Genomic DNA, 26672 nt, shown 5'->3' on the forward strand with positions numbered 1-26672 from the left:
GTGGAGAGGGTGCATACAGAAAAGTTCTTCATTAGTTCCCATAAAGAAGGACTAGAGGACACCAAAGGAAAGGAATGGGTAGCAGGTTTCAAACTAGTAACAGAAAGTTGTTCTTCACAAAGCAAAGAGTCAACCTATGGAACTCCTTCCTGCAGGAGGCTGTGAAGGCTAGAACTAGAACAGAGTTTAAAGGGAAGTGAGAGCAAGTCATGGAGGTTGGGTCCATGGAGTGCTATTAGCCAGGGGGTAGAAATGGTGTCCCTGCCCAAGGTTTGTGGAAGGCTGGAGAGGGATGGCACGAGACAAATGGTTTGGTCACTGTCTTTGGTCCATCCCCTCCAGGGTCCCTAGGTTTGGCCGCTGTCGGCAGACAGGCTACTGGGCTAGATGGACCTTTGGTCTGACCCAGTACGGCCATTGTAAGCTCAGGGCTCAGGGTCGGGGGTCTCAGTGGACCACCTTGATTTTCATGCACACCTGCTCCTGGGTGGCCAGGCTGGCAGCTCTCCTGCCCTAGCCAGACACTTTCCTGTGCCTAGTGCGGAGGTCGTGGACGAGGTCCACAATGTCCGCACTAGCCCAGGCGGGTGCCCGCCTCTTGCGGTCCCGGGCAAGCTCCCGGGAGCCGCCAGCCTGGTCCTGGGAAGAGGGGAAGGGCTGGGGGGCATCGGGTGGGTGGCTCGATCCGTGCCAGGTGCAGGGTCTGCTGGGCCTAAGGGGTCCGGGGCCGGGAGGGGGGCAGTAGAGTTTCCCTGGTGTTGGCCAGAGTGGCCACCAGGGAAACCTGGGGAGGGCTAGCCTCCCACTAGTTCGAATTAAGGGGCTACACACCCCTTAATTCGAACTAGTAAGTTCGAACTAGGCTTAATCCTCGTGGAATGAGGATAACCTAGTTCGAACTAAGCGCTCCGTTAGTTCGAATTAAATTCGAACAAACAGAGTGCTAGAGTAGCGCCTATGAAAGTTAGTTCGAACTAACATCTGTTAGTTCGAACTAACTTTGTAGTGTAGACATACCCTATTTTCTTTGGAATGAGATGTAAATTAGGCAAAGAAGGGCTGTATATTACAAAGCACTATATTCAGGCAGGATAAAAATCATGTGGTAAAAAATCAAAATCAGATTTTTTACTTGTGTTACTTTATTTTTCCATGGCAGGTTCATAGATAATTCTAGATCAGAGGTCTGGGTGCCCACTGGGTTGGCCGCAGCAGTCCTGGGAAAGCAGAGCCACGGCAGAGCTTCGTGGTAGCAATGCCACAGCTTCCCCAGCAGCAGAACCCTGGCAACCCTGCAAAGTGGAGCCACAGCTGCCGCAGCAGCCCAAATGTCCTGAGCCCTGGTGGCCCTGGAACTGGGAAGCTGCAGTGGTGCCAGGATAATGGATCCCAGCAGCCCCAGGGAGCGGAGCCCTGGAAGCCTCAGAGTCTCAGTAGCCCCAGCACCTCAGAGAGGGTATGTCTACACTACCCCGCTAGTTCGAACTAGCGGGGTAATGTAGGCATACCGCACTTGCAAATGAAGCCCGGGATTTGAATTTCCCGGGCTTCATTTGCATAAGCGGGGAGCCGCCATTTTTAAAACCCCGCTGGTTCGAACCCCATGCAGCGCGGCTACACGGGGCTCGAACTAGGTAGTTCGGACTAGGCTTCCTACTCCGAACTACCGGTACACGTTGTGGAACTAGGCTTCCTAGTTCGAACTACCTAGTTCGAACCCCGTGTAGCCGCGCTGCACGGGGTTCGAACCAGCGGGGTTTTAAAAATGGCGGCTCCCCGCTTATGCAAATGAAGCCCGGGAAATTCAAATCCCGGGCTTCATTTGCAAGTGCAGTATGCCTACATTACCCTCCTAGTTCAAACTAGGAGGGTAGTGTAGACATACCCAGACTGCAGAGCCATGATGGCCCTGGAACAGCGGAGTCACAGCAATCCCTTGGCATTGGGATCGTGGCAGCCCTGAGGCGAGTGGAGCCTGATGGCCCCAGAGCAGCACAGCTGCAGTGGCAGGGACTGGCCAGCAAAGCTGGGAGCTGGCATGGGGGCAAGCAGGCTCCATTAGGTTTACTGATGGACCCCAAGAGAGCTGAGAGTCCCATTAGCAGAGGGATGGAATTTACCACCTCTCAGGTCCCGGGGTGCTGGAACAGGGAGGTCCAAACTGTGGTGTCGTGGTACACACTGCAGCCAATATCACTAAGATGAGGAAATCTTTCCTCTTTTGTTGATTGTACACATTGACTATTAATATACATCACCACTGATTTAGGAGAATTTTAGAAATGTTGAAAATAAAAGCAAATTTATCAGCATTTCTTTCCATAGTTCAAACTTCAGTCATTAGATATGGCATATACACTGTATCACATCAATTATATGGTTTGCTTTTAAATTATCAACTTAAAACAAGTATGAAATATTTTAAATCAATGGATTTGAAAAGTATTGAGTCCTTCAGGTGAATGAAGCATATAAACAATCTTCTCTCTAAACCAATCAGAGTTCAAACAGTTAAGTAAAAGAAGAATTAAATATCACTCTGCTGCACTTGGTATTGTAATTACAGGTGGGACATCTCTGGTCCAGCACCCTTGGGACCTGAGCAGTCCTGTACCATGGAGTTTTCCAGACCAAGGGAGGTCCAGGCGCCCCTTCCAGCTGTCGGCCCTGATCCCCACTGCCAGCCCTGGCTAGGGCTGTGCTCCTCACCACGCTGGCCCTGCTGCCACTCCCCACTGCCAGCCCATGGTGGGCTGAATTCCTGAACCTGGCTAGCTGGAGCTCTCTGGATCAACATTATCCATGGTCCAAAGATCCCCCGATTTTAGAGTTTCACTTGGTAGTTAATGTCAACATCTTTGACTGCAATGGTGACTAAGATGGTTCAAGGCTGATCACTTCCTGAAGATCTTTCTGCAAGAAGTGGTATTGGTGATAGAGGCGACGTCTAGACTGCAGAGCCTTTCAGCTATGCTGCGTCCAAGGAACGCATCTACTTTTTCGGAACAATTTCCGAAAAAGCAGATCTGTTCTTTCCTCAACCCTGTAATCCTTATTCTATAAGGAAGAAGGGATGTGCTAAAAGAGAAGGTTCTTCCAAAATTTGGCGCCATGTAGATGGGCCAAATTTTGGAAAAGCCTCTTTCGAAAGAAAAGTGGAAAAAGATACGCAAATTGTAGTTTACAATTTGCGTATCTTTTTCTGACTTTTGTTTGCAGTGTAGACCTAGCCTTATAAAGGTTGTATGTTTTCTTCTCAATCAGCATTCTGCTAATTATCTAGAAGCACAGTCTTTCAGAAGATACTTCAAAGTGAGGTCCTGTTCATCTGTGATCAAAGATCTCCTAGCACTTTTTGTAAAGGATGTACCTCAGCGCTGACCAAATACAGGTTGATAAACAACACACTTTTTTAGTCTGAAATATTTATTTTTCATGATAGAGGACTTCTACAATGAAACCAGATCTGATAGCCCATCAGTTAAATTAAGTCCAATGGAGGAGTCCATCCATAACAAGAAATACAAATTACAAGTAAGGAAATATTTTTGATAAAAAGGATAGTTACAAAATTAGATGTAAAAATATCTGGTATTTTATTTTTAATTAAATAATGCTGTATCATATGATTTAATTAGCAGGATACATGGATATTTTTTGTAAATTGTTCAAATAGCTATAATAGTAATTTATGAACTGTACACTCAATATTTTGAAATTCAGAATTTTTTAGTTGAGCTTACCTGAAGTAAGGCAATAAAAAGAAAAAATGAATTAGCAGCTCTTCTGAACTGGGAATAGAGAAACCTTGGCAGGAATGTAATTATGTTGTATTTTGCAGTGCTAAAAAACAAAGACAAAAACATGTACAATCATTATAGTACCAGCAAGTTTTACACACATGCTTTCCTTATTACTCCTTGTAGTTCAAGCCCGGTGCTTCTTGTCCTATTCTCAGAGGCTAAGGAGAACAAATTTTCTCCCTCCTCCTTGTGACACCCTTTCAGATATCTGAAAAGCACTATCATGTTCCCTCTCAGTCTTCTCCTTTCCAAACTAAACAAGCCCAATTTCTCCACATCTTTCTTGAAATGTGGTACCCAGAACTGGACACAATACTCCAATTGAGGCCTGATCAGTGCAGAGTAGAGCAGAAAAATGGCTCCTCGTGTCATGCTCGCAACATTCCTGTTAATGTATCGCAGAATCATGTTTGCTTTTTTTGCAACAGTATCACACTGTTGACTCATATTTATCTTGTGGTCCACTATAATCCCTCGATCCCTTCCTGCAGTACTCCTTCCTAGACAGTCACTTCGCATTCTGTATGTATGAGACTGATTGTTCCTTCCTAAGTGGAGTACTTTGCATTTGTCCTTACTAAACTTCATCCTATTTATCTCAGACCATTTCTCCAGTTTGTCCAGATCATTTTGAATTATGACCCTATCCTCCAAAGCAGTTGCAGTCCCTCCCAGCTTGGTATCATCTGCAAACTTAATAATCGTATTCTCTATGCCAGTATCTAAATCGTTGATGAAGATATTGAACAAAACAGACCCCTGTGAAACCCCATTTGTTATACCCTTCCATCAGGATTGTGAACCATTAATAATTACAGTCTGAAAATGGCTAGTCAGCCATTTATGCACACACCTTATAGTAGCCCCATCTAAGTTGTCTTTGCTTAGTTTATTGATAAGATGATCATGCGAGACCATACCAAATGCCTTACTGAAGTGTAGGTATACCAGATCCACCACTTCTCCCTTATCCACAAGACTCCTTATCCTATCAAAGAAAGCGACATCAGGTAGGTGAGATAGTATTTTCATTAGACCAATGTCTCAGGGTAAAAGAGACAAGCTTTCAAGGAATACAGAACTCTTCCTCACACACATAGTACCATTTGAAGATTATCTATGTGTACCAAAGTAGCAGGAGGAACCATTTCAAAAGTAATACTGATAAAGAGCTCTGTGTAGCTCAGGCCTGCACAACATACGGCCTGCAGGGCTCACTGTGCAGCCTGTGCCGACTACCGGCAGCGCGGCCCCATCCAATCTGCTAGCCGGGAGGAGGAGCGGAGCGCCACCGGGGAGGGGGAAGTGCAGCGATTCTCACTGCCAAGCTGCCTGCATGCAGCTCCGGCGCAAGGAGGCGGAGTGCAAGCCGGAGAGCAGGACGCCAGGAGACGCCAGGACGCTGGCGTGACGTGGTGTCGTGATGTCATGGCCGGCGACTGCCAGATTCAAAAAGGCTTCGGCAGCCCCGCAACCTGGAAAGCAGAAGCAGAAGCCAGGTAGAAGAGGGGAAGGAGTCTGTGCTGAGGGGAAGGGGGCAGGTCAAGAGAAAGGGGAAGGCATCAAGGGGCAGGGAGCAAGAGAGACAAATGCCAGAGGGCCAAGTGGAGACATACATGGTGGTTTTTTTTGCTCGACAAAAATTTTTAGCCCGCATGTTCAGTATTTTTTGGGAGAGCATCCCTACTTGCAGCCCACTTGGTGTAGCTTCAAAGCATGCGTCTCTCACTTACAGAAGTTGATCCAATAAAATATGCTACCTCACCCACTTCTCTTCTCAAGCATCAGACAACTTCATTAGTAAGCTAGCACATAATACCATTTCAAACTTATCTATATAGTTTCATATTATCTGTTATTTTGAACTGGAAATATGTACTTTAAGGCTATCACAAGGAAAAATATGGTGTGTGTCTGACTAAAAGTTGCCTCAACAATCAATTGAATACTATTTAAATTTCAGCTGTGCCTATATACTCCTAATAACTAAACTAAGAAATATTCATGCCAGCTTGTTTGTAGACTTTTGTTTGATCTGTAGGATTACACCACTAAGGCACAAACTATTTAAAAAATTCAAGAAACCAAAACACAAATGTGTTCTAATGCTAACTTATGGAGATGGCTACATTTTTGCTTGTTTTTAAAGTTCAAGATAAATATTTAAGGAATTCTTATGACAGAATAACTGTTCTACCTTAAGACTTTATGTCCTGTGCAGAACATTACAAATGGATTATACTCCAGAAATAGGCAACTATATTTCCCTATGCTGAATACGGGACACCCAGTAAAACTGCTCATGTGCAAGAAGTTCAACAGCCATCAATCAGAACCCTGCAGCACAAAAATTCAAATAACATTGATATGACTGACCCAGTAAAAAAGAATAACAACATAAATCAGCCACCTCATACTTTATGAAAAATGGCTTATAAATATGAATGTGCATAACTCAAAGATGCTTTAGGCAAAATGTATCAAGTGACGTGTTACTTTTAGAGTTACAATCTACTGAATGTGTATATTCTATTTTCATGCATGTATCACTCCTGAATATGAAATTAGAAATACAGGCTACGTCTACACTGGCCCCTTTTCCGGAAGGGGCATGTAAATTTCACTAGTCGTCGTAGGGAAATCCGCGGGGGATTTAAATATCCCCCGCGGCATTTAAATAAAAATGTCCGCCGCTTTTTTCCGGCTTTTAAAAAAGCCGGAAAAGAGCGTCTACACTGGCCCCGATCCTCCGGAAAAAGTGCCCTTTTCCGGAGGGTCTTATTCCTACTTCAAAGTAGGAAAGGGCACTTTTTCCGGAGGATCGGGGCCAGTGTAGACGCTCTTTTCCGGCTTTTTTAAAAGCCGGAAAAAAGCGGCGGACATTTTTATTTAAATGCCGCGGGGGACATTTAAATCCCCCGCAGATTTCCCTACGACGACTAGTGAAATTTACATGCCCCTTCCGGAAAAGGGGCCAGTGTAGACGTAGCCACAAAGTATGGATCTGTTTATAATTCTAGATGTGCTAATGAGAGCCGAAGACGTAATGACTCCCATGCTCAAGACAGTGATCTGTAAAAGGCTTCATTTTTTCTGTAAGCCTAAACCGTTTGGTGGTTGATTCCAGAAGTCATGTAGTCAACCCAACTGATTTTGGAAGCCATTTTAGATCTGGTACTTTTCCACACAAGATGATAAAAATTTGAACACAAAGAATTCCCACTTTGGGAAAAAGGGATATAAAGGTGGGAAACCAAACAATAGAGGAGTTGTCAGAAACTCCTCCGCCCCCCAAGATGCCCACTGGAAACATCTAAGGGTGCATCTACACTGCACCATTATTCCGGAATAGCATCTATACAGCAATTGCGTTTTTGGAAGAAAAAAAAAAAAGGAAATAACGGAGAGCTTTTTCCAACATTGGTGAACCTCAGTCCATGAGGAATAATACCTCTTCCGCTATGTTGAAATAGCTCCTCACCAGGGCCATTCTAAGTTATTTTTCCCCAGTGCCTCCTGGGACTCTAAATCGAGATAGCGCATCCACATTAGGGGAGCCTGCCTTGGACTAATTTTGTGGCTTCTCTGTAGTGTGGACACTCTATTTTGAAATAAGCTATTCCAAAAGATATCTTTGGGTATGTCTACACTACAGAACTAATTCGAACTAATTTAGTTCGAATTAGTTAATTCGAACTAAGCTAATTCGAATTAGCTCATCTAGACGTAAAAACTAGTTTGAATTAGCATTTTGCTAATTCGAACTAGCATGTCCACACTGAGTGGACCCTGAACCGAGGTTAAGGATGCCCGGAAGCAGTGCCGGCAGGGCATCATATTAGGACTTAAGAGTGTGGAGCTGCTGTCTCAGGCTAGCCGAGGGCTGTGCTTAAAGGGACCCGACACCCACCCCGGACAGACAGTTCTCAGGGGTTCCCCGCTTGCAAAGCAGTCCTGGCTTGGAGTGCCCTGAGTGCCCACACTCGGCACATCACAGCACTCGGCCATCAGCCCGGCTGCACTTGCCGCAGGCTGCAATCTGGGGAAAAGGGGTCAATCGAGGGGCTCAGGAGAGCTTCCACCCCGAGGAGCCTGCAGAGCCAGCCCAGTCCTCCCCATCGGGGGCTCGTACCCCATTCCTCCCTCACCTCCTTCCACTTGCCCCTCCCTAGCCCCCCTTCCTCATGTACAAAATAAAGGACGTGTTCAAAAATAGAAACTCTCTTTATTGAACAAAACTGGGGGAGACTGGGAAAAGGAAGTGGGAGAGGGGAAGAGACAGGCTGGGAGAGGGGAGGGCAACTAAAATGATCAGGGGTTGGGAACAGCTCCCATATGAAGAGAGGCTAAAGAGACTGGGACTTTTTGAGTTTAGAAAAGAGGAGACGGAGGGGGGACAGGATAGAGGTCTCTAAAAGCAGGAGTTGGGTGGAGAGGGTGCATAAAGAAAAGTTCTTCATTAGTTCCCATAATAGAAGGACTAGAGGACACCAAATGAAATGAATGGGTAGCAGGCTTCAAACTAACAACAGAAAGTTCTTCTTCACAAAGCAAAGAGTCAACCTGTGGAACTCCTTGCTGCAGGAGGCTGTGAAGGCTAGAACTAGAACAGAGTTTAAAGAGAAGTGAGATTAAGTCATGGAGGTTGTGTCCATGGAGTGGTATTAGCCAGGTGGTAGAAATGGTGTCCCTGGCCACTGTTTGTGGAAGGCTGAAGATGGATGGCATGAGACAAATGGCTTGGTCATTGTCTTCGGTCCATCCCCTCCAGGGTCCCTAGTGTTGGCCGCTGTCAGCAGATAGGCTACTGGGCTAGATGGACCTTTGGTCTGACCCAGTACGGCCATTCTAAGCTCAGAGCTCAGGGTCGGGGATCTCAGTGGCCCACCTTGATTTTTCTGCCAGCCTTCCTGCCCTAGACGGCCACTTTCCTGTGCCTAATGTGGAGGTTGTGGGTGAGGTCCACGATGTCTGCACTAAACCAGGCGGGTGCCCGCCTCTTGCGGACCCAGGCAGGCTCCCGGGAGCTGCCAGCCTGGTCCCGGGAAAAGGCGGAAGGCTGGGTGGCAGCGGGTGGCTGGCTCGAGCCGTGCCAGGTGCAGGGTCTGCTGGCTGGGTGCTGGCAGGCTTGCACCTGGCACCGTAGCCAGCCCGTGCCCCTTTAAGATCCAGCATGCAGCAGTGGCTGCACTGATTGAGCTGGAGAGGGAGGAACCTGGTCCCAAATGCTGCAGCTTTGCCCTGTCAAGACCCTTGCACACCCATCCCTACCATTGCCCCCCGGATATCCCACCTCCCCCAGTCACCATTGGTGTGTGGCCTGCTGGTTGGTGAGCAGGGATCCAGCCAATAGCTGGACCCATTCACTCACTGATGGGTGGGCAAATGGCAAGCAGGGATTTAGCTAACAGAAGGACATGCTAGTACTCATCACGAGAGACAGAAAATATAGGACTATTTGCCCAATTTTAAGAAAAAGTCAGGACTCCTGAAGAATGGCTTAAATACAGAACTGTTCCTTTAAAAAAGGATATCTAGTCTTTTCATCCAGAAATCTCACCGCTACAGTAGTTCCTCGCTTAACACACGCCCTCTTAACACATTTTCGTGATGATAAGATTTTTTTTTTAGGGAAAATTTTTCAAACAACACGACTGTCCCCGAAATAACACCATTTCCCTGACCGGCCGGCTGATTGCTGGAAGCTGCGCGGGGCTTCCCCTGCCTCCCTGAAAAGTGACAGGGGTTCACCGCTCACCGTGCCGTTCCCCAGCGACCCCCTCTGGCTGAAGTCCTCGCTCACTCTCCTTTACCCCCTGCTTGCAGCCGGCAGCTGGGTTTCCCCAGCTGGCTGGTCGCCGGCAGTTGCGCAGGGCTTCCTCTGCCTCCTTGAGTCCGGCGAGGAGGGGTCGCTGGGAAACAGCATGGCAAGCGGCAAACCTCTGCCGTTTTTCAAGGAGGCAGGGGAAGCCCTTTGCAGCTGCCGACGACCGGCCTGCTGGGGAAACCCAGCCGCCGGCTGCAAGCCCCCTCCCCTCTCCTCTCCTCTCCTTTCCTTCCCCAGAGCCAAATACTTCCCATCCCTGCTATAACCCAGTCCCCTTTCTCCCACAAGCTTAAGTTCCAGTCCCAGCTGCTAACAAGTGCAGGCTGGAGCTATGAGCACAAACACAACCCCACCTTTTCCATTATTTTCAATGGGAAAATTGATCCCGCATAACACGTTTTCACGTACCACGATCATTTTCTGAAACGTATCTACCGTGTTAAATGAGGAATTACTGTATTTTGCAGGTGCTATGTCTTCTCATTTTAACTTTCAGTCTTTGCACTGCTGAATTTATTAAGTGGTTGTTTCTTACTTTAATTATAGCAAACATAAAAGCAGCTGATCAATACTGCAAATGGGTTATAAATAGGCACTGGGAATTTTAAAGAAATATTGAAATATAAAATGTAAATATTGTCAAGAGTTAAGTTATAAGGGTATGTCTACACTACCCTCCTAGTTCGAACTAGGAGGGTAATGTAGGCATACCGCACTTGCAAATGAAGCCCAGGATTTGAATTTCCCGGGCTTCATTTGCATAAGCGGGGAGCCACCATTTTTAAAACCCCGCTGGTTCGAACCCCGTGCAGCGCGTGAAAATGAGGAGTAACGGTAGTTCGAACTAGGAAGCCTAGTTTGAACTACCTAGTTCGTGCCCCGTGTAGCCGTGCTGCACGCAGTTCGAACCAGCGGGGTTTTAAAAATGGCGGCTCCCCGCTTATGCAAATGAAGCCCGGGAAATTCAAATCCCGGGCTTCATTTGCAAGTGCGGTATGCCTACATTACCCCGCTAGTTTGAACTAGCGGGGTAGTGTAGACATACCCTAAGATAGAAGGATTTTCTCATCTCTAATGATTCAGAAATTTTTTTTTTTACAAGTGAAAGAGCTATGCCCCTCTCATTTTCTACCAGCTGAAAGGGTGAGTGTCAAGAGAAGTAGCACAGGAGCGAGTAAGAGTTGGGGTCTTAGAAGGAAGAGGCATCAGGGGAGGAATCAGTGCAGAAGTGGGGCCTGAAGAGAAATGCAGGTGCAGGGCCTCAAAGAAGGATGACAGGAGGGCAGGGTCTTGAGGGGAACGGGTGGGGCTATGGTTTAGGTGGCAGTGACCCTCTCACTTTAAGAACATAACAGACATACTGTGTCAGACCAAATGTCCATCTAGCTCCATATTCTGTCTTCTGACAGGGGAGAGTGCCAGGTGCCCTACAAGAAATGAACAGGACAAGCAGGGGCAGGCACCCATTTCTCACCACCAGCACATTTTGACCATTATCCTGTCCCCAAACCTGCCCTTTCACTGTTCAGCCTTGAAGACTCCATAGGTACCCAATACACTTAATCCCTGTCCCCATGCTGAACTGCAGCAGCCGTGCAGCATGATACCTGGACATTCACAAATCTGTAAATGTGCTGCAACCAATGCTGTCATGCTACATATGTGTTCTATGTTTTTTTTAATACATGAAATTATTGAATTTGAAAGCAATCTTTATTCCAATAAACGAAAACAAACAAGCACGCCCCCAACAATGCAATAGGCACTACTGTATTAAGTGCATGGCAGGGACCAGAGTTCCCCACTAGCACTGCAGTTACTGCACTCCTGTACATTGCAACAAATATTACTGGCTTTCAGTATCATATTGCTGCCTCAAGGCATCCTTGAGCCTTATGGCCCAGTGCTGTGCTCATCTAATAGCCCTGGTCTTAGGCTATTCAAAGTCAAGTCACAAGGTGCTCAACCTCAGTGATCCAAAGTGCCTAGAAAACCATGAAGAAATACTTCTTACGGTTAATGTACTCAGAAGCTATGTGATCTGGTACCAGAATTGTAGCATGTGTGCCATTTATCTCCCCTCTGTGGTTAGAGAAACCCATCTGTGCAAAGTCACTCAGGATGCAACTGATGGCCCTGTACACTTCCATCAACATGAGTCCAATGGTGGATTATCTCATTCCAAACTGACTGTCAATTGATCGGTAGCTGTCTATAGAGTAGCTAGCTTCCACAGTACAATCACCATGCGCTTCTCCATTGGCAGGACAGCTCTCATCCATGTGTTCTTGTATAGAAAGTGAGAGTAAACTCATCACACAGTCTCATGAAAGTGGCTTTCCTCATATAAAAGTTCTGCAGCCACTGCTCATCCTTCCAGACTTGCATGAGGATGTTATTCCATCACTCAGTGCTTGTTTCACAAACCCAAAAATCATTGTTACACTTGTGGTCAGCACTTCTGTGAATGCTGTAAGAAATCTTATGTTGCATGTATGGCATGTGACAAGCTCAGTGTCTTACTCCACATCACCACTTTGCAACCTAAGGAATTATTCACCTGCCATTTGTGATGTGTTAGGGAGACCTATCAACATTTTCTTCAACAGTTCAGGATCCATTCCCACAGCCCAGAGAGACAATGTAGACAGCACAAAAGCCACTGTGGATGGAAGCACAGCAGTTTCTAGGATGTGAAGTGATGTAACATACAGCATTCAGACAGAATGTATTATGACCCTTGACTCCCCCCATCCATTTCCCCACAAGCCTCAGCAGCAGCAGAAGAGGTGTTTTTTGAGATAGCTGCACAAAGTGCACCACTCTGAATGCTGCTGCAAGTACCGCAAGAGTGATCACACTACTGTGCTGGCAGCTGAGAGTATGGATACACAACAGGGCTATATCTAGACTTGCATGATTTTCCGGAAATGCTTTTAACGGAAAAGTTTTCCGTTAAAAGCATTTGCGGAAAAGAGCGTCTAGATTGGCACGGACGCTTTTCCGCAAAAGCATTTTTTGTGGAAAAGCGTCCGTGCCAATCTAGACGCGCTTTTGCGCAAGAAAGCCCCGATCGCCATTTTCGCGATCGGGGCTTTTTTGCGCAAAACAAATCTGAGCTGTCTACATTGGCCCTTTTGCACAAAAGGACTTTTGCCCAAACGGGAGCAGCATAGTATTTCCGCAAGAACACTGACAATCTTACATGAGATCGTCAGTGTTGTTGCTGAAATTCAAGCGGCCAGTGTAGACAGCTGGCAAGTTTTTCCTCAAAAGCAGCTGCTTTTGCGGAAAAACTTGCCAGTCTAGACACAGCCCAGCAGTTTTACTGTTGTGCTTTGTAATCAGCACTGTAACTCAGAGCATTTTACATTTGCCAGTGTAGACAAAGCCTAAGATGACAGGCAAGAGGTGGTAGCTATGCTGGCAGGAGAAGCTCTCCCACTGATATAGCATTATCTAGAGTGGAGGTTAGGATGGTATAACTGGATTGCTCAGGGTTGTGGACTATTTATACTCATAATTACAACATAATTACATCAAAAAAATTCTATAGAGGAGACCAGAGCTCAGGAAAACAGCACTTCGCTGATTCATATTTGGTTAACAATTTTCAGTTTATCTTCACAATCATGAGGGATAGATTTCTTTTAATGAGTTGAAACTTAAACCCTAAAGCACAGTTCCACATTAACAGGATGGAGGATTTTGTGGAAAGTCTGATGGACAGTTCAGCAGCTGAGACCTACAGAACATATGGGGAAAGGTTAAAATGTAAATGTCTGAATTGCAAGCTTTGAACTATGAATGAATGTTAAATCAATCTGTCCAAACAGAATATGTAATAATACTATAGACCCTGAGGACAACAATCACCATCAAAAGGCTTTGTGTAAAGAAACACTGATGAATTCTGACAGCTGACCTGATAACAGTTGACGTTAAAGAAGATTTACAGTTGTTTACAATTATTTTAGGTATATGTAAAATTGAGATTGAGAACAAAGGACAAGTTAATTCATCTAGTAATGTTAAACTCTATGCCTGGTAACCTCAAAATAGAGCAAGACAACATAGACATAAAGTACAAAATTTTAAAATACAACAATAAAACTAGCACACAGTCCATTATACAGGATAGCACAGTCCTACCTACATTCACAGAATATTCCATATATCCTTGGGAACAACAAGCAATCACAGACAGACGTTCAAGGCACAAAATTGAGTCTATTTCACAAGAACAGACAGAAAGGAAAGCACACATTAATTCACAATATTCTGAACTGATTTATTGAAAAAGGCAAGTTTCTTCACATGAAAAAAGATGAAGAAACTAAATGCATCACTGCATTAAGTCTCATTGAAGAGACTTAATTTTCATAATACTGGACACATACTTAGGTCTTGTCTCCACTTACTGGGAAATTGACACTACAAAGATTGGTTTCCCAGGATTCGATTTAGTGGGACTAGCAAGGACCCACTAAACTGACCACTAAGGCTATGTCTAGACTGCAAGCCTCTTTCGAAAGAGGCTTTTTTGAAAGATACTTTCAAAAAAGCCTCTTTCGAAAAAGAGCGTCTAGACTGCAAGCGGAACTTTTGAAAAAGCAAGCCGCTTTTTCGAAAAAGAGCACCCAGGCAGTCTGGATGCTCTCTTCCGAAAAACTCGTTTGCATTCAAGAACGCCTTTTTTCGAAAGAGCACTTTCGAAAAAAGGCGTTCTTCCTCGTGAAATTAGGTTTACCGCCGTCGAAAGAAAAGCCGCGTTCTTTCTATTTAATTTCGAAAGAACGCGGCTGCAGTCTAGACACAGGTGAAGTTTTTTCGAAAAAAGGCTACTTTTTTTGAAAAAAACCCTGAGTCTGGACACAGCCTAATTGTGCCTCCATCAACGCTGGTACTCCGCTGGGTTGCAAGGAGCAAGGGAAGTGAATGGGAGAGTTTCTCCTGTCAACTTACTGAAGCAGGGATGTCATATTAAGTTAAACTAAGGTATGTTCACTGTCTCGAGGCATTTGGCATTGGCCACTGTTAGAAGACAGGATACTTGACTAGATGGACCTTTGGACTGACCCTGTATGGCTGTTCTTATGTTCTTATGTCAACTCTAGCTATGCTAGTCACAAAGCTGGAGTTGCGTGTCTTAGTACAACTTTCTCCGTTAGTGTAGACCTGACCTTAATGTGGTAGGTCCTGTTTTCAAAGTAAACCCAAGCAGCTGATATAAAGAATTCTGCTTCTGAATCATAAAACTCTAACTCATCTTCATCAAGCCATTAAGGAAGATTAAAAGAAAATAATGGCTGCTGGAAAATGTTGGAACTGGAATATATTTAGGAAGCGTCAACTCTCATTCCGTACAGACCTACATTACAGTTAGTTTACAAGATTTACCGATAGAGTAACAAGAAACTCCTTCTTCAAGGCTCTTTTTCTGAGGATGATGGGCTTAGCCACAACCATACATAGTTATATGTTTACATGTCGGGGGAGAGAGGGCAGTGCGTATGGGAAGCCAGTTTTTAAATCATCACTGGCTCCCACAGAGGCACCACCTTCCCCCTCGCACTGCTACTTCTTTATCAGGCAGTATGGGGGGGTGACAGGTGGCAGCGCTCATGGGGATCTTTGCAAGCACTGGCTCCCACCTCTTCCCCCACCCTGCCCCAATGCTGCCTCTGATACAGAGGTAGTAGCATGGTGGAGAGAGGGGGCTTGCGTGTAACCGTGAAGGTTAACCAGTGAGCCCAGACTCATCGGCTAACCATGTAAACATGTATTCTAAAACATCCCTAGTCAAGAGTTCTATATCCATTAGAGAACATGAGAGAAAGAGAAGTTACTCACTCTGTGCAGTAACTGTGACTCTTTGAGATGCACACTCTTATGGGTGCTCCACTTCAGCTGCATTTGCACCCCCCGTGGATTGGAGATGGTAATTAGCAGTGTCCATTTGACCACACATATCCTGCTGACAAATCTCATGCCTCAAAAAGCTATATCAGGCTACAAGGGTAAACAGTATTTTCTCCACCATTGAGTTTCATAAGGAATCTTGAAGCAGAGGGAAGGATGACAGGTCGTGGAGTACCCCTACAGGGATATAGCTCAAAGAACCACAGTTACTGTACAGGGTGAGTAACCTCTCTTTGAATAGTGTCCCTATGGGTGCTTCACTTCAGAGGCTCGAGCATTGTCCAGATAGTGATGACAGAGCTTTTAGAAGCAATACCAGCATATAGGAAACAACTACACTGCCAACTGCTGCATCAGATCTAGTGGCACAGACTAAGGAACAGTGTCTGGAGAAGGTACAGAGGACAAGGTAGCATCTTTGGAGATTTCAGATACTGAGACATTTTTAACTATAGCCACAGATGGAGACTGTGTTTTGTCAAGTGAGATGACAGACCAACGGGGGTGCAAAGCTGGCAAGCTACAATACATTCTGATCGACACTCTTTTGTCTAGAAATAGCAGACTGTTTAGATCAGTCCACAGCTGAAATGAAAAGTCTAGTCTAAAAGATTTTCAAATGATTTAGTCTTATACAGATAGAAGGTGTCATTGACTATGTCGGGTAGCCTATTTTACATGCCTCCGTCGGCAGAGACATGTAATCTAGACATACCCATAGAGTATTGGAGGGCAGTCTCCAGGTTGGAGTTATATAGTTTTGGAAAGAAAACCATCAAGAAAATGACCCAATTCAACTGAAATACAGAAGACACTTTAGGAGAAAATCTGGGGTGTAGCCAGAAAGAAACTTTGTCCTTGTAAAATAATGTCAGACCCTTCTTTCACAGTAAGGTCCCAATCTGTCTGTCCACTGTTTCTGTGGACCAATTCAGTAAGGAGCAATTGCCATTGGTTCAAACATCAAAATAAAAAAAACCCAAGATCCTATAATAATCCAACTTTCACCCTTCCATGAGATTCCATCCTCTTGGTCATATGATTTCTTCAACAACACTTTGTGTGGAAAAATGAACAAACAGCTCCTACTGCCTCAGGATCTCTTAGTCTCCTAATGCATGGACCTGTCTATATTCCTTCTTCCAAACATTATTAGCAGAAACAGCTTCTAATTTTTCTCATTCCCGAGAACTACATTTCCCCAAATTCACTTGTTATGGGCCAAACAAAGAACAGCATCACCCTGGGTTTGTAGATTACCTTAAAGGGCCAGCGCATCCTGTAACTATGAGCACATACCCAACATTATTTTCATTATCCCATCCATCTATACAATGATAAGGCATGGGACAAAGAAAACATGTTACTGGCTACATATACTGGCGTAGGTAAATTCTACTTCAGTTTAAAATACTATTCCTTGTGACAATACTAAAGCTAGAGATTGTATAGTAAAAGAACAGGGATGGGTAATAAAACAGTGGTGGTTCGCCAGGGTTAGTCTCTAGTGGCCTGTCACCACTATATATACCTGTGCCTCCACAGATACAGGGAACTGCAGCTCCAGTTGGCTGCAAAATTACAGTTCCTGGCCAACGTGGACTGGGACAGTGCTTCCTGCAGCTCCCATTGGCCAGAAATGGCAATCAGCTACCAAATGGAGCTGAAATTGCCCATGCCTGTTGAAGCACAGGCAACTACAACAGCACTGGTCCATAAGGAGCTAACTCTGGTGAACCAGATCCAGCCTGCAGGCCGGTATTTGCCCACCTCTGTAAAATAGTATGGCCAGCATGGTCACTTGCATTCAAATATCCAACAGTTATTTTGTTACAATGCAGATTTCTAGTCTGTAGTCTGAAAACAAATACAAAATTTGGGACTTTTATGTGCCCACAGCATTCTTTGTAAGTATTTAGCAATTCACAATAGTATTCAGAATACTTCTCTTTCAAAGATTTTTCACTACACTGTAAATTTAAAGTGAAAGTTAGAATCTAAAGCCTTTTTTTCCAATAACCAAAAGTAGTTTTCTAATGAGTTTCAAAATATTGTGCTATACCCACTTTTATCTCAATACTCTCTTTGTATCTCCCTATTCTATCCTTCATACTATTCTACACAGGTTGAAACAAATCTCTTTTCAAGTATATTCACTCTTTCAGAGCAGCTCCTGCCTGAGGGGTGCTCCTGCCCGCTGCAGGCCGGGACTGTGCTGGAGCAGGCCTCCCACAGGGTTGGAGAAGCCCCCTACCTGCAGTAGGTAGGGAGCTGCTCCAGCCCCACTGGTTAACCAGTTAAAATTTCATATCACTAGTCTAAACTGCAATCAGAAGTGTGACTGTTGCATGTGTAGACATACTGGAGCTAGCTGCTGTCTAGCTTGCTCAAGTAACAATAGCAGAGAAGTCATGGAAGCACAGGCTAGCTACTGTTGTAAGAATCCAAGATCTGGGGAGGGTTTGCACAGTCCATACTACCTGGGTTTCACTGCTATTGTTACTTGAGCCAGCTATACCTAAGCTAGCACAAGTACATCAATGGTACTACAGTCATACTCTGCAGGCATGACCTAAAAATTCTCTCACAATCAGACTAATTTGTAGAGCCCTGCAAATCTGTGGATAGCCACTTTATATCTGTGGATATTCGCATCTGCGGATGTGGTTGTGGATATCCGTGGATAAATTATGCAGAAAAAGATGCATATGTGAATACCAATTTTGTATTTGCAAAGATGTTTATTTTTTTTAATCTTCCTCTTCTTTACCATTTCCTGTATATGTTTACTCTATTTTCTATTTAAAGTTGTTAAATGGACCAAGAATACTGTCTTTATTTAGTCTCTGTAAAGGAAATCAAAATTATGGTACTACATATATAGTGCTAATAAATATTCAAAAATTAATACTTTATAAAAACTTAATACCTGACATGATTATTGCAGAATTTGGTCAACTGAGGCTGGTTGATAAATACTGTTCTCACTTCATCTTGATCAGCGAGTGAAGTTTTCTCTGAAATATCTTCTGTCTTCTCATAGCCTTTAAAATATAAAATAATTTCCATTATATTCTATCATTCGAGTATCTTCTTAAGATTAAATGAAAACAACGTATTTAGTAATACAAAGTGACTTTATAAAGACAAAAGTATATTCCTTAGTTCTCCTTGGGTTTCTTGTTTAGCATTCACTCATTAAAAATTCATACCTTATAAAAATCCCATACAAATTCTATGTTAAATTTGAGTTAAGGCTAAAAGTACCTAACAGAATTTAGGCTAAAATATATTACAAAGGTGTAATTATCTCCAAATCAAGTACTGTAAACAGAGAATGTTCAGAATTATGGTTAAACATTGTTTTTGTGCACAATACATAAGTCATCCCACATATTAATTTCAAAACTCTTCTTTCACGTAACATTAACCATTACATTGTCATTGAATGTAAAATTGAACTTTAAAGTACAAAAGGGAGTATTATAACTACTAGTTCCCCTTCCTCTGCCTATGTTCATAGGCTATCTTTGCCTGATTTACAAACTGTAATTTTTTTGGTGCAAAAACCATGTTGCTTTCTGAAAAGTTTTGAGCTTTACAAAGTTATAGAATATATAAACAGCCATAATATTATAATTATTATGAGCAGTATGCCAGAGAAGAAATATTTTGGTTAACCATTGCTCTCTCTCTCTCTCTCGCTCTCTCTCTATATATATATATTTGTAGAATTGATGGTGAAATGACCCTAACTCCCCCCCCCCCAAAAAAAAATCCAGTAGGATATCGGGTGCTTCAGTTGAGCAAACATGGAAGACTAACCTAACTAATCTATATAATCTACATCCATAAACAGCAAGAATAATGGAATTACCATGTTTACTGAGTGGTGATAATTAAGCAATAAGACACAGAGGAAGCGTTGTTAGGCATGAATAAGGAAGTAAAGCATCAGGAAGCAATAATACAGCATAAAGTATGCTTCATTATGTTTTACTAAAATTATAAAAAGCGCATACACAAATTCGACTAAAAATGTACTAAAGGTACATTTATTACCCATTAATATTTTTTTCATTTCAAATACATTAATCCAGACCTATGATCTCCAGCTTCTTATCAGACATAGGTAATGGAAATCCATTGGGTCAAATGAGGCCATCCATTAGATTTGTCCCAAATACCTTTATCTTCAAATCATGGTCTGAAATCTTTGTAGACCCAGTGTCTACACAGGAGTACAGAATTAGAATGTAGCATTACAATCCTAGTGAAGATGTATGAAAAGATAAAACTCGCATCGGACTCTGTAGAATTAACATTGCTTACAGGAATACAACACAGTAAAAAAAAGTGTGTGTCATATCTGTGTTTGTGACATTCTAAAGAAAAATTCTGAAATAGTTGTAAGATGTTAGTGGCAAGTCTGTCATAAGCAATTCATCCTGATGCAATATTATTAGTACACTTCCTTGCTCAGGATTGTTGTCATAATTATCATCAACTCCATAAAATTATTGATGCTGACTGATGTGAAACTTGACAACAGTAAGTAATAGTGGAGGTGGAATTCAGAAGGCAAGATGTAGACATTTCTGACACCTCTTAGTAACAAATATATGAAGGGATGAACTTGTATGACCATTAATGTTAAAAAGTCTTCTGAGACTGATGGAATTACTACCTGGCTCAGCAAAACCAAATCAAGTAAATCCACAACAGGGTCAAGTTCTCTCTTTCTACTACCCAAGGAAGAGTGCAAGTGTTGAGATTTGTAATAGCTCACAGATTCATGCATTTTAAAGACAGAAGGGATCAGCATGATCATCTACTATGACACCTTGCAAAAAAATGGCTATATAATTTAATGAAAGATTTCCTGCATAAAGTCCATAACTTCTGAGTGATCTCTAGCATATACTTTAGAAAGGTAAATTGTTCCAATCATTATTTTTACAATGAGAGTAAGTATGTGCTGTATTACTAGTCTGAATTTGTCTAGCATCAGCTTTCAAAAAGTAGATCTTGTTATGCCTTTTTCTGGTAGGTTAATGAGCCCTCCAGAGAGTTTCGCAGCTATTTGCTGACATCAGAGGGAAGGTGAGACTCAGGCACCTTAGGGCTAGTCTACATTATCATGCTATATCAGCACAGCTGCATCATCGCAGCTGTACTGCATCTGGTGAAGATGTGTTTTGCTTATAGGAGAGCACTCTTCCATCAGCATAATTACTCCACCTCAGGAAGAGGTATAAGCAATGTTGGCTTGAGATGCTCTATATGGCCAAAGCTTAGGTTCATGTAACTTGCATCCATCAAGGAGGTGTCTTTTTCACACCTGAGCAACTCAAGTTATATCGATTTAAGTGGTAGTGTAGAATAACTCTGATTCCATTTCCAGAGCTGGAGGAGGGAATGCTCTAAAGTATAGATTTCTCTGCCCATTCTAGCCTCCTTCCCAAGTGAAATTCCTGGTTCTTCCTCTCCAACTTGCCCCTGTTCAAGTCCTATCACTGCCCCACCTCAGGCTTTTTGTCCCACTCCTATTAACTAGTCAGTCCCAGACTTCACTCCTCAGAATCATCATCCCAGACTCAGTCTTCTTGCTCAGCCAGTCCAAGCTTCCGCATCCCAGTCTTCCCTCCCAATTTCTTGTATCCAGTCTACATGGCTAGTCAGTCCCAGTTCTTCCTTCCCTCACTTTCACTGATCTTTCTTTCTTTCTTCCCCTGCCCCCACCTTCAGTCACCTTCATGCACACATTTGTTGTTTCCACTGGCTTCCAGAGCCAGTATTCCTCTTTACAATCTGCATCTGATGAAGTATTCCTCTTTGCATCTGACGAAGTGGGTCTTTGCCCACAAAAGCTTATGCTCCAACACTTCAGTTAGTCTATAAGGTGCCACAGGACTCCTCGCCACTTTTGCAGATTCGGACTAACACGGCTACCCCTCTGATACTATTCCTCTTTACATTTGTCATCCAATCTCAGGGTGCGTCTAAACTACACTCCTCTTTTAAAAGAGGAATGTAAATGAAGGAAATTGAAAATGCAAATAAAGCGCAGATTTACAAATCTTTGCTAATTCGAACTAGCATGTCCACATTAAGTGGACCCTGAACCAGGCTTAAGGATGACTGGAAGCAGTGCCGGCAGGGCATCAGAGGAGGACTTAGAGCGTGGAGATGCTGTCTCAGGCTCGCCGAGGCTGTGCTTAAAGGGTCCCGACCCCCACCCCGGACAGACAGCTCTCAGGGGTGCCCCGCTTGCAAAGCAGTCCTGGCTTGGATTGCCCGGACTACCCACATTGGGCACATCACAGCACTCAGCCATCAGCCCAGCTGCACTTGCCGCAGGCTGCCATCTGGGGAGACGGGGCAATTGGGGGGCTGCAGAAGAGCTTCCACCCTCAGAAGCCCGCAGAGCCAGCCCAGTCCTCCCCATCGGGGGCTTGTGCCCCATTCCTCCCTCACCTCCTTCCACTTACCCTTCCCTAGCCCCTCTTCTTGATGTACAAAATAAAGATAACGTGTCTTCCAAAATGGAATCTGTCTTTATTGAACAAAACTGGGGGAGACTGGGAAAAGGAGGTGGGAGAGGGGAAGAGAGAGGCTGGGAGAGGGGAGGGCAACTAAAATGATCAGGGGTTGGGAACAGGTCCCATATGAAGAGAAGCTAAAGAGACTGGGACTTTTCAGCTTAGAAAAGAGGAGACGGAGGGGGGACAGGATAGAGGTCTCTAAAAGCAGGAGTTGGGTGGAGAGGGTGCATACAGAAAAGTTCTTCATTAGTTCCCAAATGAGACAAATGGCTTGGTCACTGTCTTCGGTCCATCCCCTCCAGGGTCCCTAGGGTTGGCTGCTGTCGGCAGACAGGCTACTGGGCTAGATGGACCTTTGGTCTAACCCAGTACGGCCATTCTAAGCTCAGGGCTCAGGGTCGGGGGTCTCAGTGGACCCCCTTGATTCTCTTGTACACCTGCTCCTGGGTGGCCAGGCTGGCAGCTATCCTGCCCTAGACGGCCACTTTCCTGTGGCTAGTGCGGAGGTCGTGGATGAGGTCCATGATGTCTGCACTAGCCCAGGTGGGTGCCCGCCTCTTGCGGTCCCGGGCAAGGTCCCGGGAGCCGCCAGCCTGGTCCCGGGAAGAGGGGGAGGGCTGGGGGCATCGGGTGGATGGCTTGATCCGTGCCAGGTGCAGGCTCTGTGGCTGGGTGCTGGCAGGCTTGCACCTGGCACGGGCACCGTAGCCAGCCCGTGCCCCTTTAAGGGCTCCGGGGCCGGGAGGGGGGCAGACGAGTTTCCCTGGTGTTGGCCAGAGTAGCCACCAGGGAAACCTGGGGAGGGCTAGCCTCCCACTGGTTCGAATTAAGGGGCTACACACCCCTTAATTCGAACTAGCTAGTTCGAACTAAGCGCTCTGCTAGTTCAAATTAAGTTCGAACTAGCGGAGCGCTAGTGTAGCGCCTATTAAAGTTAATTCGAACTAACGTGCATTAGTTCAAATTAACTTTGTAGTGTAGACATACCCAAGAAGAGATCATTTCCCAATCCATCTGCCCATTATGTGCCACAGACACCAGCAACTTCTATCATAAATTTATCTCCCATATGCAGTCCAGCAACTTAGCCCTTGTGCATGTCATATTCCTGCTATGGTCAAAATCAGTGGTGGGCAATTTGCAGTCCAAGGGGCACATGTGGCCCATTGGGGTTCTATGCACAGCCACGCACAGGTCTGCTAGATTCTGCTGGTTTTCTTTCACATAGTGCCTTTCTTTTTTTGGTATCGCAAAAGTGAAACCCATTGGGAGAGCCATGTGCTCCCTCTGCATACAAGCAAAGTGCTGCTATGGTTCATTTGGCATATCCCACAAATTCTAGGTATGGAAGCACAAATAGCAAAACTATCGTATCTCAAGAGATCATCCTGGCCAGTGACAGGCAACCACCACTGCAACGCCATCTGTACCTACAGACTCTATGACAGCCACCCTGCCTGTTCTCCTGACCACCCCTACTCCAGTCCCCGCTTAGTCAATGCCAGCTCCTCTGCTGTGGTGCTGCAACCAGCAGAGTGAAGCCCTGCAACCAGCAGCAGCAGAGAGGCTGGTACTGACCTCCTCTGGTCTTGCAGATTCCCTGGTTCAGGATCAACCAGGGCCTGAGGGTGCCAGACCAAGAAGGCACAAATTGTAATACAATAAAGCATTTGATACAGGATAAGCTAATCAGAAAGGGACTGCCAAGAAGTTTCTCCTCCTGATTCAGAACTGCACTGAATAGATGAACCATGGGAAGTTACATCTTTCTTCAAAGCATCTGTCAGTATCTAATGCAAGGACAGGATACCTAAATATTACTATGGGTTTGTTCCAGGATTACAAATCTGATATTCTTAACATTCTCAGACCCAGGTCCTTCAATGAGCTATATATAGGTTGACTTTGCAAAGTGTCTTTCAAGATCAAAGTCTCTAAAGGGCTCATGATATATCAAGGCTTGTCCAACTCAAAAGAGACCAGGTTTTCATCAGGCAATAGGTGAAAAAAGCTGTGAAAGCACAGTTCATAAGACAAACTTTCTTAGGAGTTTGGCATACAATACAACATGGCATGAAACCACAGTTACATATTATGAACAGATCTTAAATTGACGTAAACTATGACATACATATGACATTCTCACTATTTTGTTAAATAAGTGCCTTTGTCATGATAGGATCACAAAAATCTATTTAATGTCAAGGGAAGTCAGGCTACTAATCTACTCCCAGATAAATTTACAATTCATTATAAAATAATCAAAAGCCTGTTAGTCTCAAATGTTATCAAGAAAAGTTAATCTACAAAGATTCACAAACACAAAGAAAGAGTGGTTTTAGGAATCTGAGAAAATAAATAAATAATCCTTTACTAAAAGTGCCTAATATTTTTATATCAAGCAAGTATAATTCATACATTTAATAAACTACGGAGGTAAATAAAATGCTTTGCCCTCTACGTCTCACTAGCCCCTCCCCCAGCTAGATTAATCTTCCTGTGACCTTGTCTCGTAAACCCTTCCACCCAAGTAAAAACAAACAAGTTACAAAAATCCCTGAAAGAATTAAATTATGGAAGTAAAAAAAAATGTAAAACTGAAACAGTTTGCACCCAACAAATATACAGTTGAATATGAAGACTCTATTGTTCCAGGGAGAATTCAAGTAAAGTCTAAAGATTAAAAAACCCAACAACTAACACCACATAAGTTGGTGCCCCATCACCTCATATCCTCTCCTGTAAAAAGAAATATTGCCAACTGCTTATTGAAGTCTGAGTTATAATGGTTAAACAGATGTCTATCTTATATTAAGGCAACCTACTTCCTATTTTATCTGAGCATAAGTTATTAAAAAAGAAATTCATCACTGAAGGAGAATTTGGATGAATGAAAAGCTATCTCTCTCTTTTTTTTACATCTATCTAAGATTGTATCTATACTACAGCCTATGTTGACATAATTTATTTCACTGAGCTGTATGAATAAACTGCCCCTCTGAGCAACATAAATTACACGGACATAAGTGTTCTTGTGTGCAGTGCTTCTCCCACCAACATAGCTTCTGCTGTTTGCAGATAAGCCTTTATTATGCCAATGGGAGAACTCTACCACATGCCCTAAGTAACAAAATATTGTGAAGCTCAATTTAGAAGTGATGCTAAGCTTTCACAGTCAACAGGAAGGGAGAACATTGTAATTTTCACACTCACAGTGAAAGCTGTGATACTACAAGGCTACGTCTACACTGCAGGCTTTTTGTGCAAGAACAAGTGTTCTTGCGCAAAAACTTGACGGGTGTCTACACTGCACATGTGTTCTTGCGCAAGTAAATTTACAGTATAGCGTAGGAAAACAGGGTTTCTTCCAGAAGAGTTTTTCCTCTTCCCATGAGGAATAAGCCCTCTTGCACAAGAGCTCTTCCACAAGGCAGTGAAGACAGGCAACATGATTTTCTTGTGCAAGAAAACCCTATGGCTAAAATGGCCATCAGAGCTTTCTTGCACAAGAGAGCATCCACACTGCCATGGACACTCTTGCGCAAAAGCACATGGCAGTGTGGCTGTGATCTTGTGGAAGACCTATTGCACAAGAACTCTTGCACAAAACAGTTCTTGCGCAAGAAGCCTGCAGTGTAGACATAGCTCAATAGTAGCGCAATCTGAGGGGACAGATACATTTCTGCAAGAAGCATCTATTTTATTCTCTATATCAGCAATAATATAGCCATAGCAAATGGTGAATGATGCATTTTTAACAAAGGTTTCCTTTCATACCCATCCTTACATACCTCAGCTGAAAGAAAAAGCATTTGCCACAAAGAAGTGCAGTTACATGCACTGAAAACATTATCGTGGTAAATTCCAAGTGCTAATCTGAAAATGTATCATGCAAAAATAGCACCTTTTTATTTAAAATTAATTTTCCCTGTATATTCAGAATAATAATTACTTCCTTTTCTGATTAACACTTTTTTTTACTACTTATTATTCTAGTTACTACTACAAAAACATTGCATTAAAGGAGAGTGAGCTAGATATCACAGCAACAAAACTATTAACCAAAATACAGTTTGTTTTCAAAGCATCAAACAGAAAGAACCCTATGTGACTTTCAAGTTAGTTTGTAAAAGTGGAAGTTAAATAACACAAATGTTTTATTTTCTTATTTACAAACTGAACAGCAAATCTGGTTGACAGACTGAAAGAGAACACCACTCCATTTTAGAATAACTTTTAGAAATGACAGAGTGGATTTAGGATTTAGTTTAACCTGTTCAGAATTTAAGAATAAAGACAGACAAAATATAAGAGGATGGAAAGAAGGAAAGAGAAAAAGGAGAAGGTAGGTGGAGCAACTCTATTCCACTATCTAATCTTATGAGTTCCCAAATAGGTTGGGACCAATTTAAAATGCTTTGCTTTGGAATCCAAACAACATTGGAAAAAATTCCAAGGTAAATGTGGAAATGTTTCTCCCTTAGAAAAAGATGAATGCTTTTACTCTTGCTATAGGATAAGTATAAAATTAAAATATTAAAGTTAACCTATGCTTGGTTAAGAAAATATCGTCAC

General features: G+C 43.6%; 1 protein-coding gene across 4 annotated transcripts in view; it reads right to left on the reverse strand.

The window, feature by feature from the left end:
• ATP8A1 (ATPase phospholipid transporting 8A1) overlaps window positions 1-26672 on the reverse strand; it is a 222352-nt gene that overhangs the window by 191853 nt on the left and 3827 nt on the right. For all 4 annotated transcript variants that reach the window (XM_075930509.2, XM_006111916.5, XM_006111917.5 and 1 more), the window contains exons 2-3: window positions 18482-18596; window positions 3744-3843 (exon numbers count right to left, since the gene is read on the reverse strand). In XM_075930509.2, coding sequence (XP_075786624.1) covers window positions 3744-3843; window positions 18482-18596 — 215 coding nt within the window. The remainder of the gene's footprint in view (window positions 1-3743; window positions 3844-18481; window positions 18597-26672) is intronic.

This window comes from Pelodiscus sinensis, chromosome 4, assembly GCF_052426305.1.
Source record: "Pelodiscus sinensis isolate ZL-2025 chromosome 4, ASM5242630v1, whole genome shotgun sequence".
NCBI lineage: Eukaryota > Metazoa > Chordata > Testudines > Trionychidae > Pelodiscus > Pelodiscus sinensis.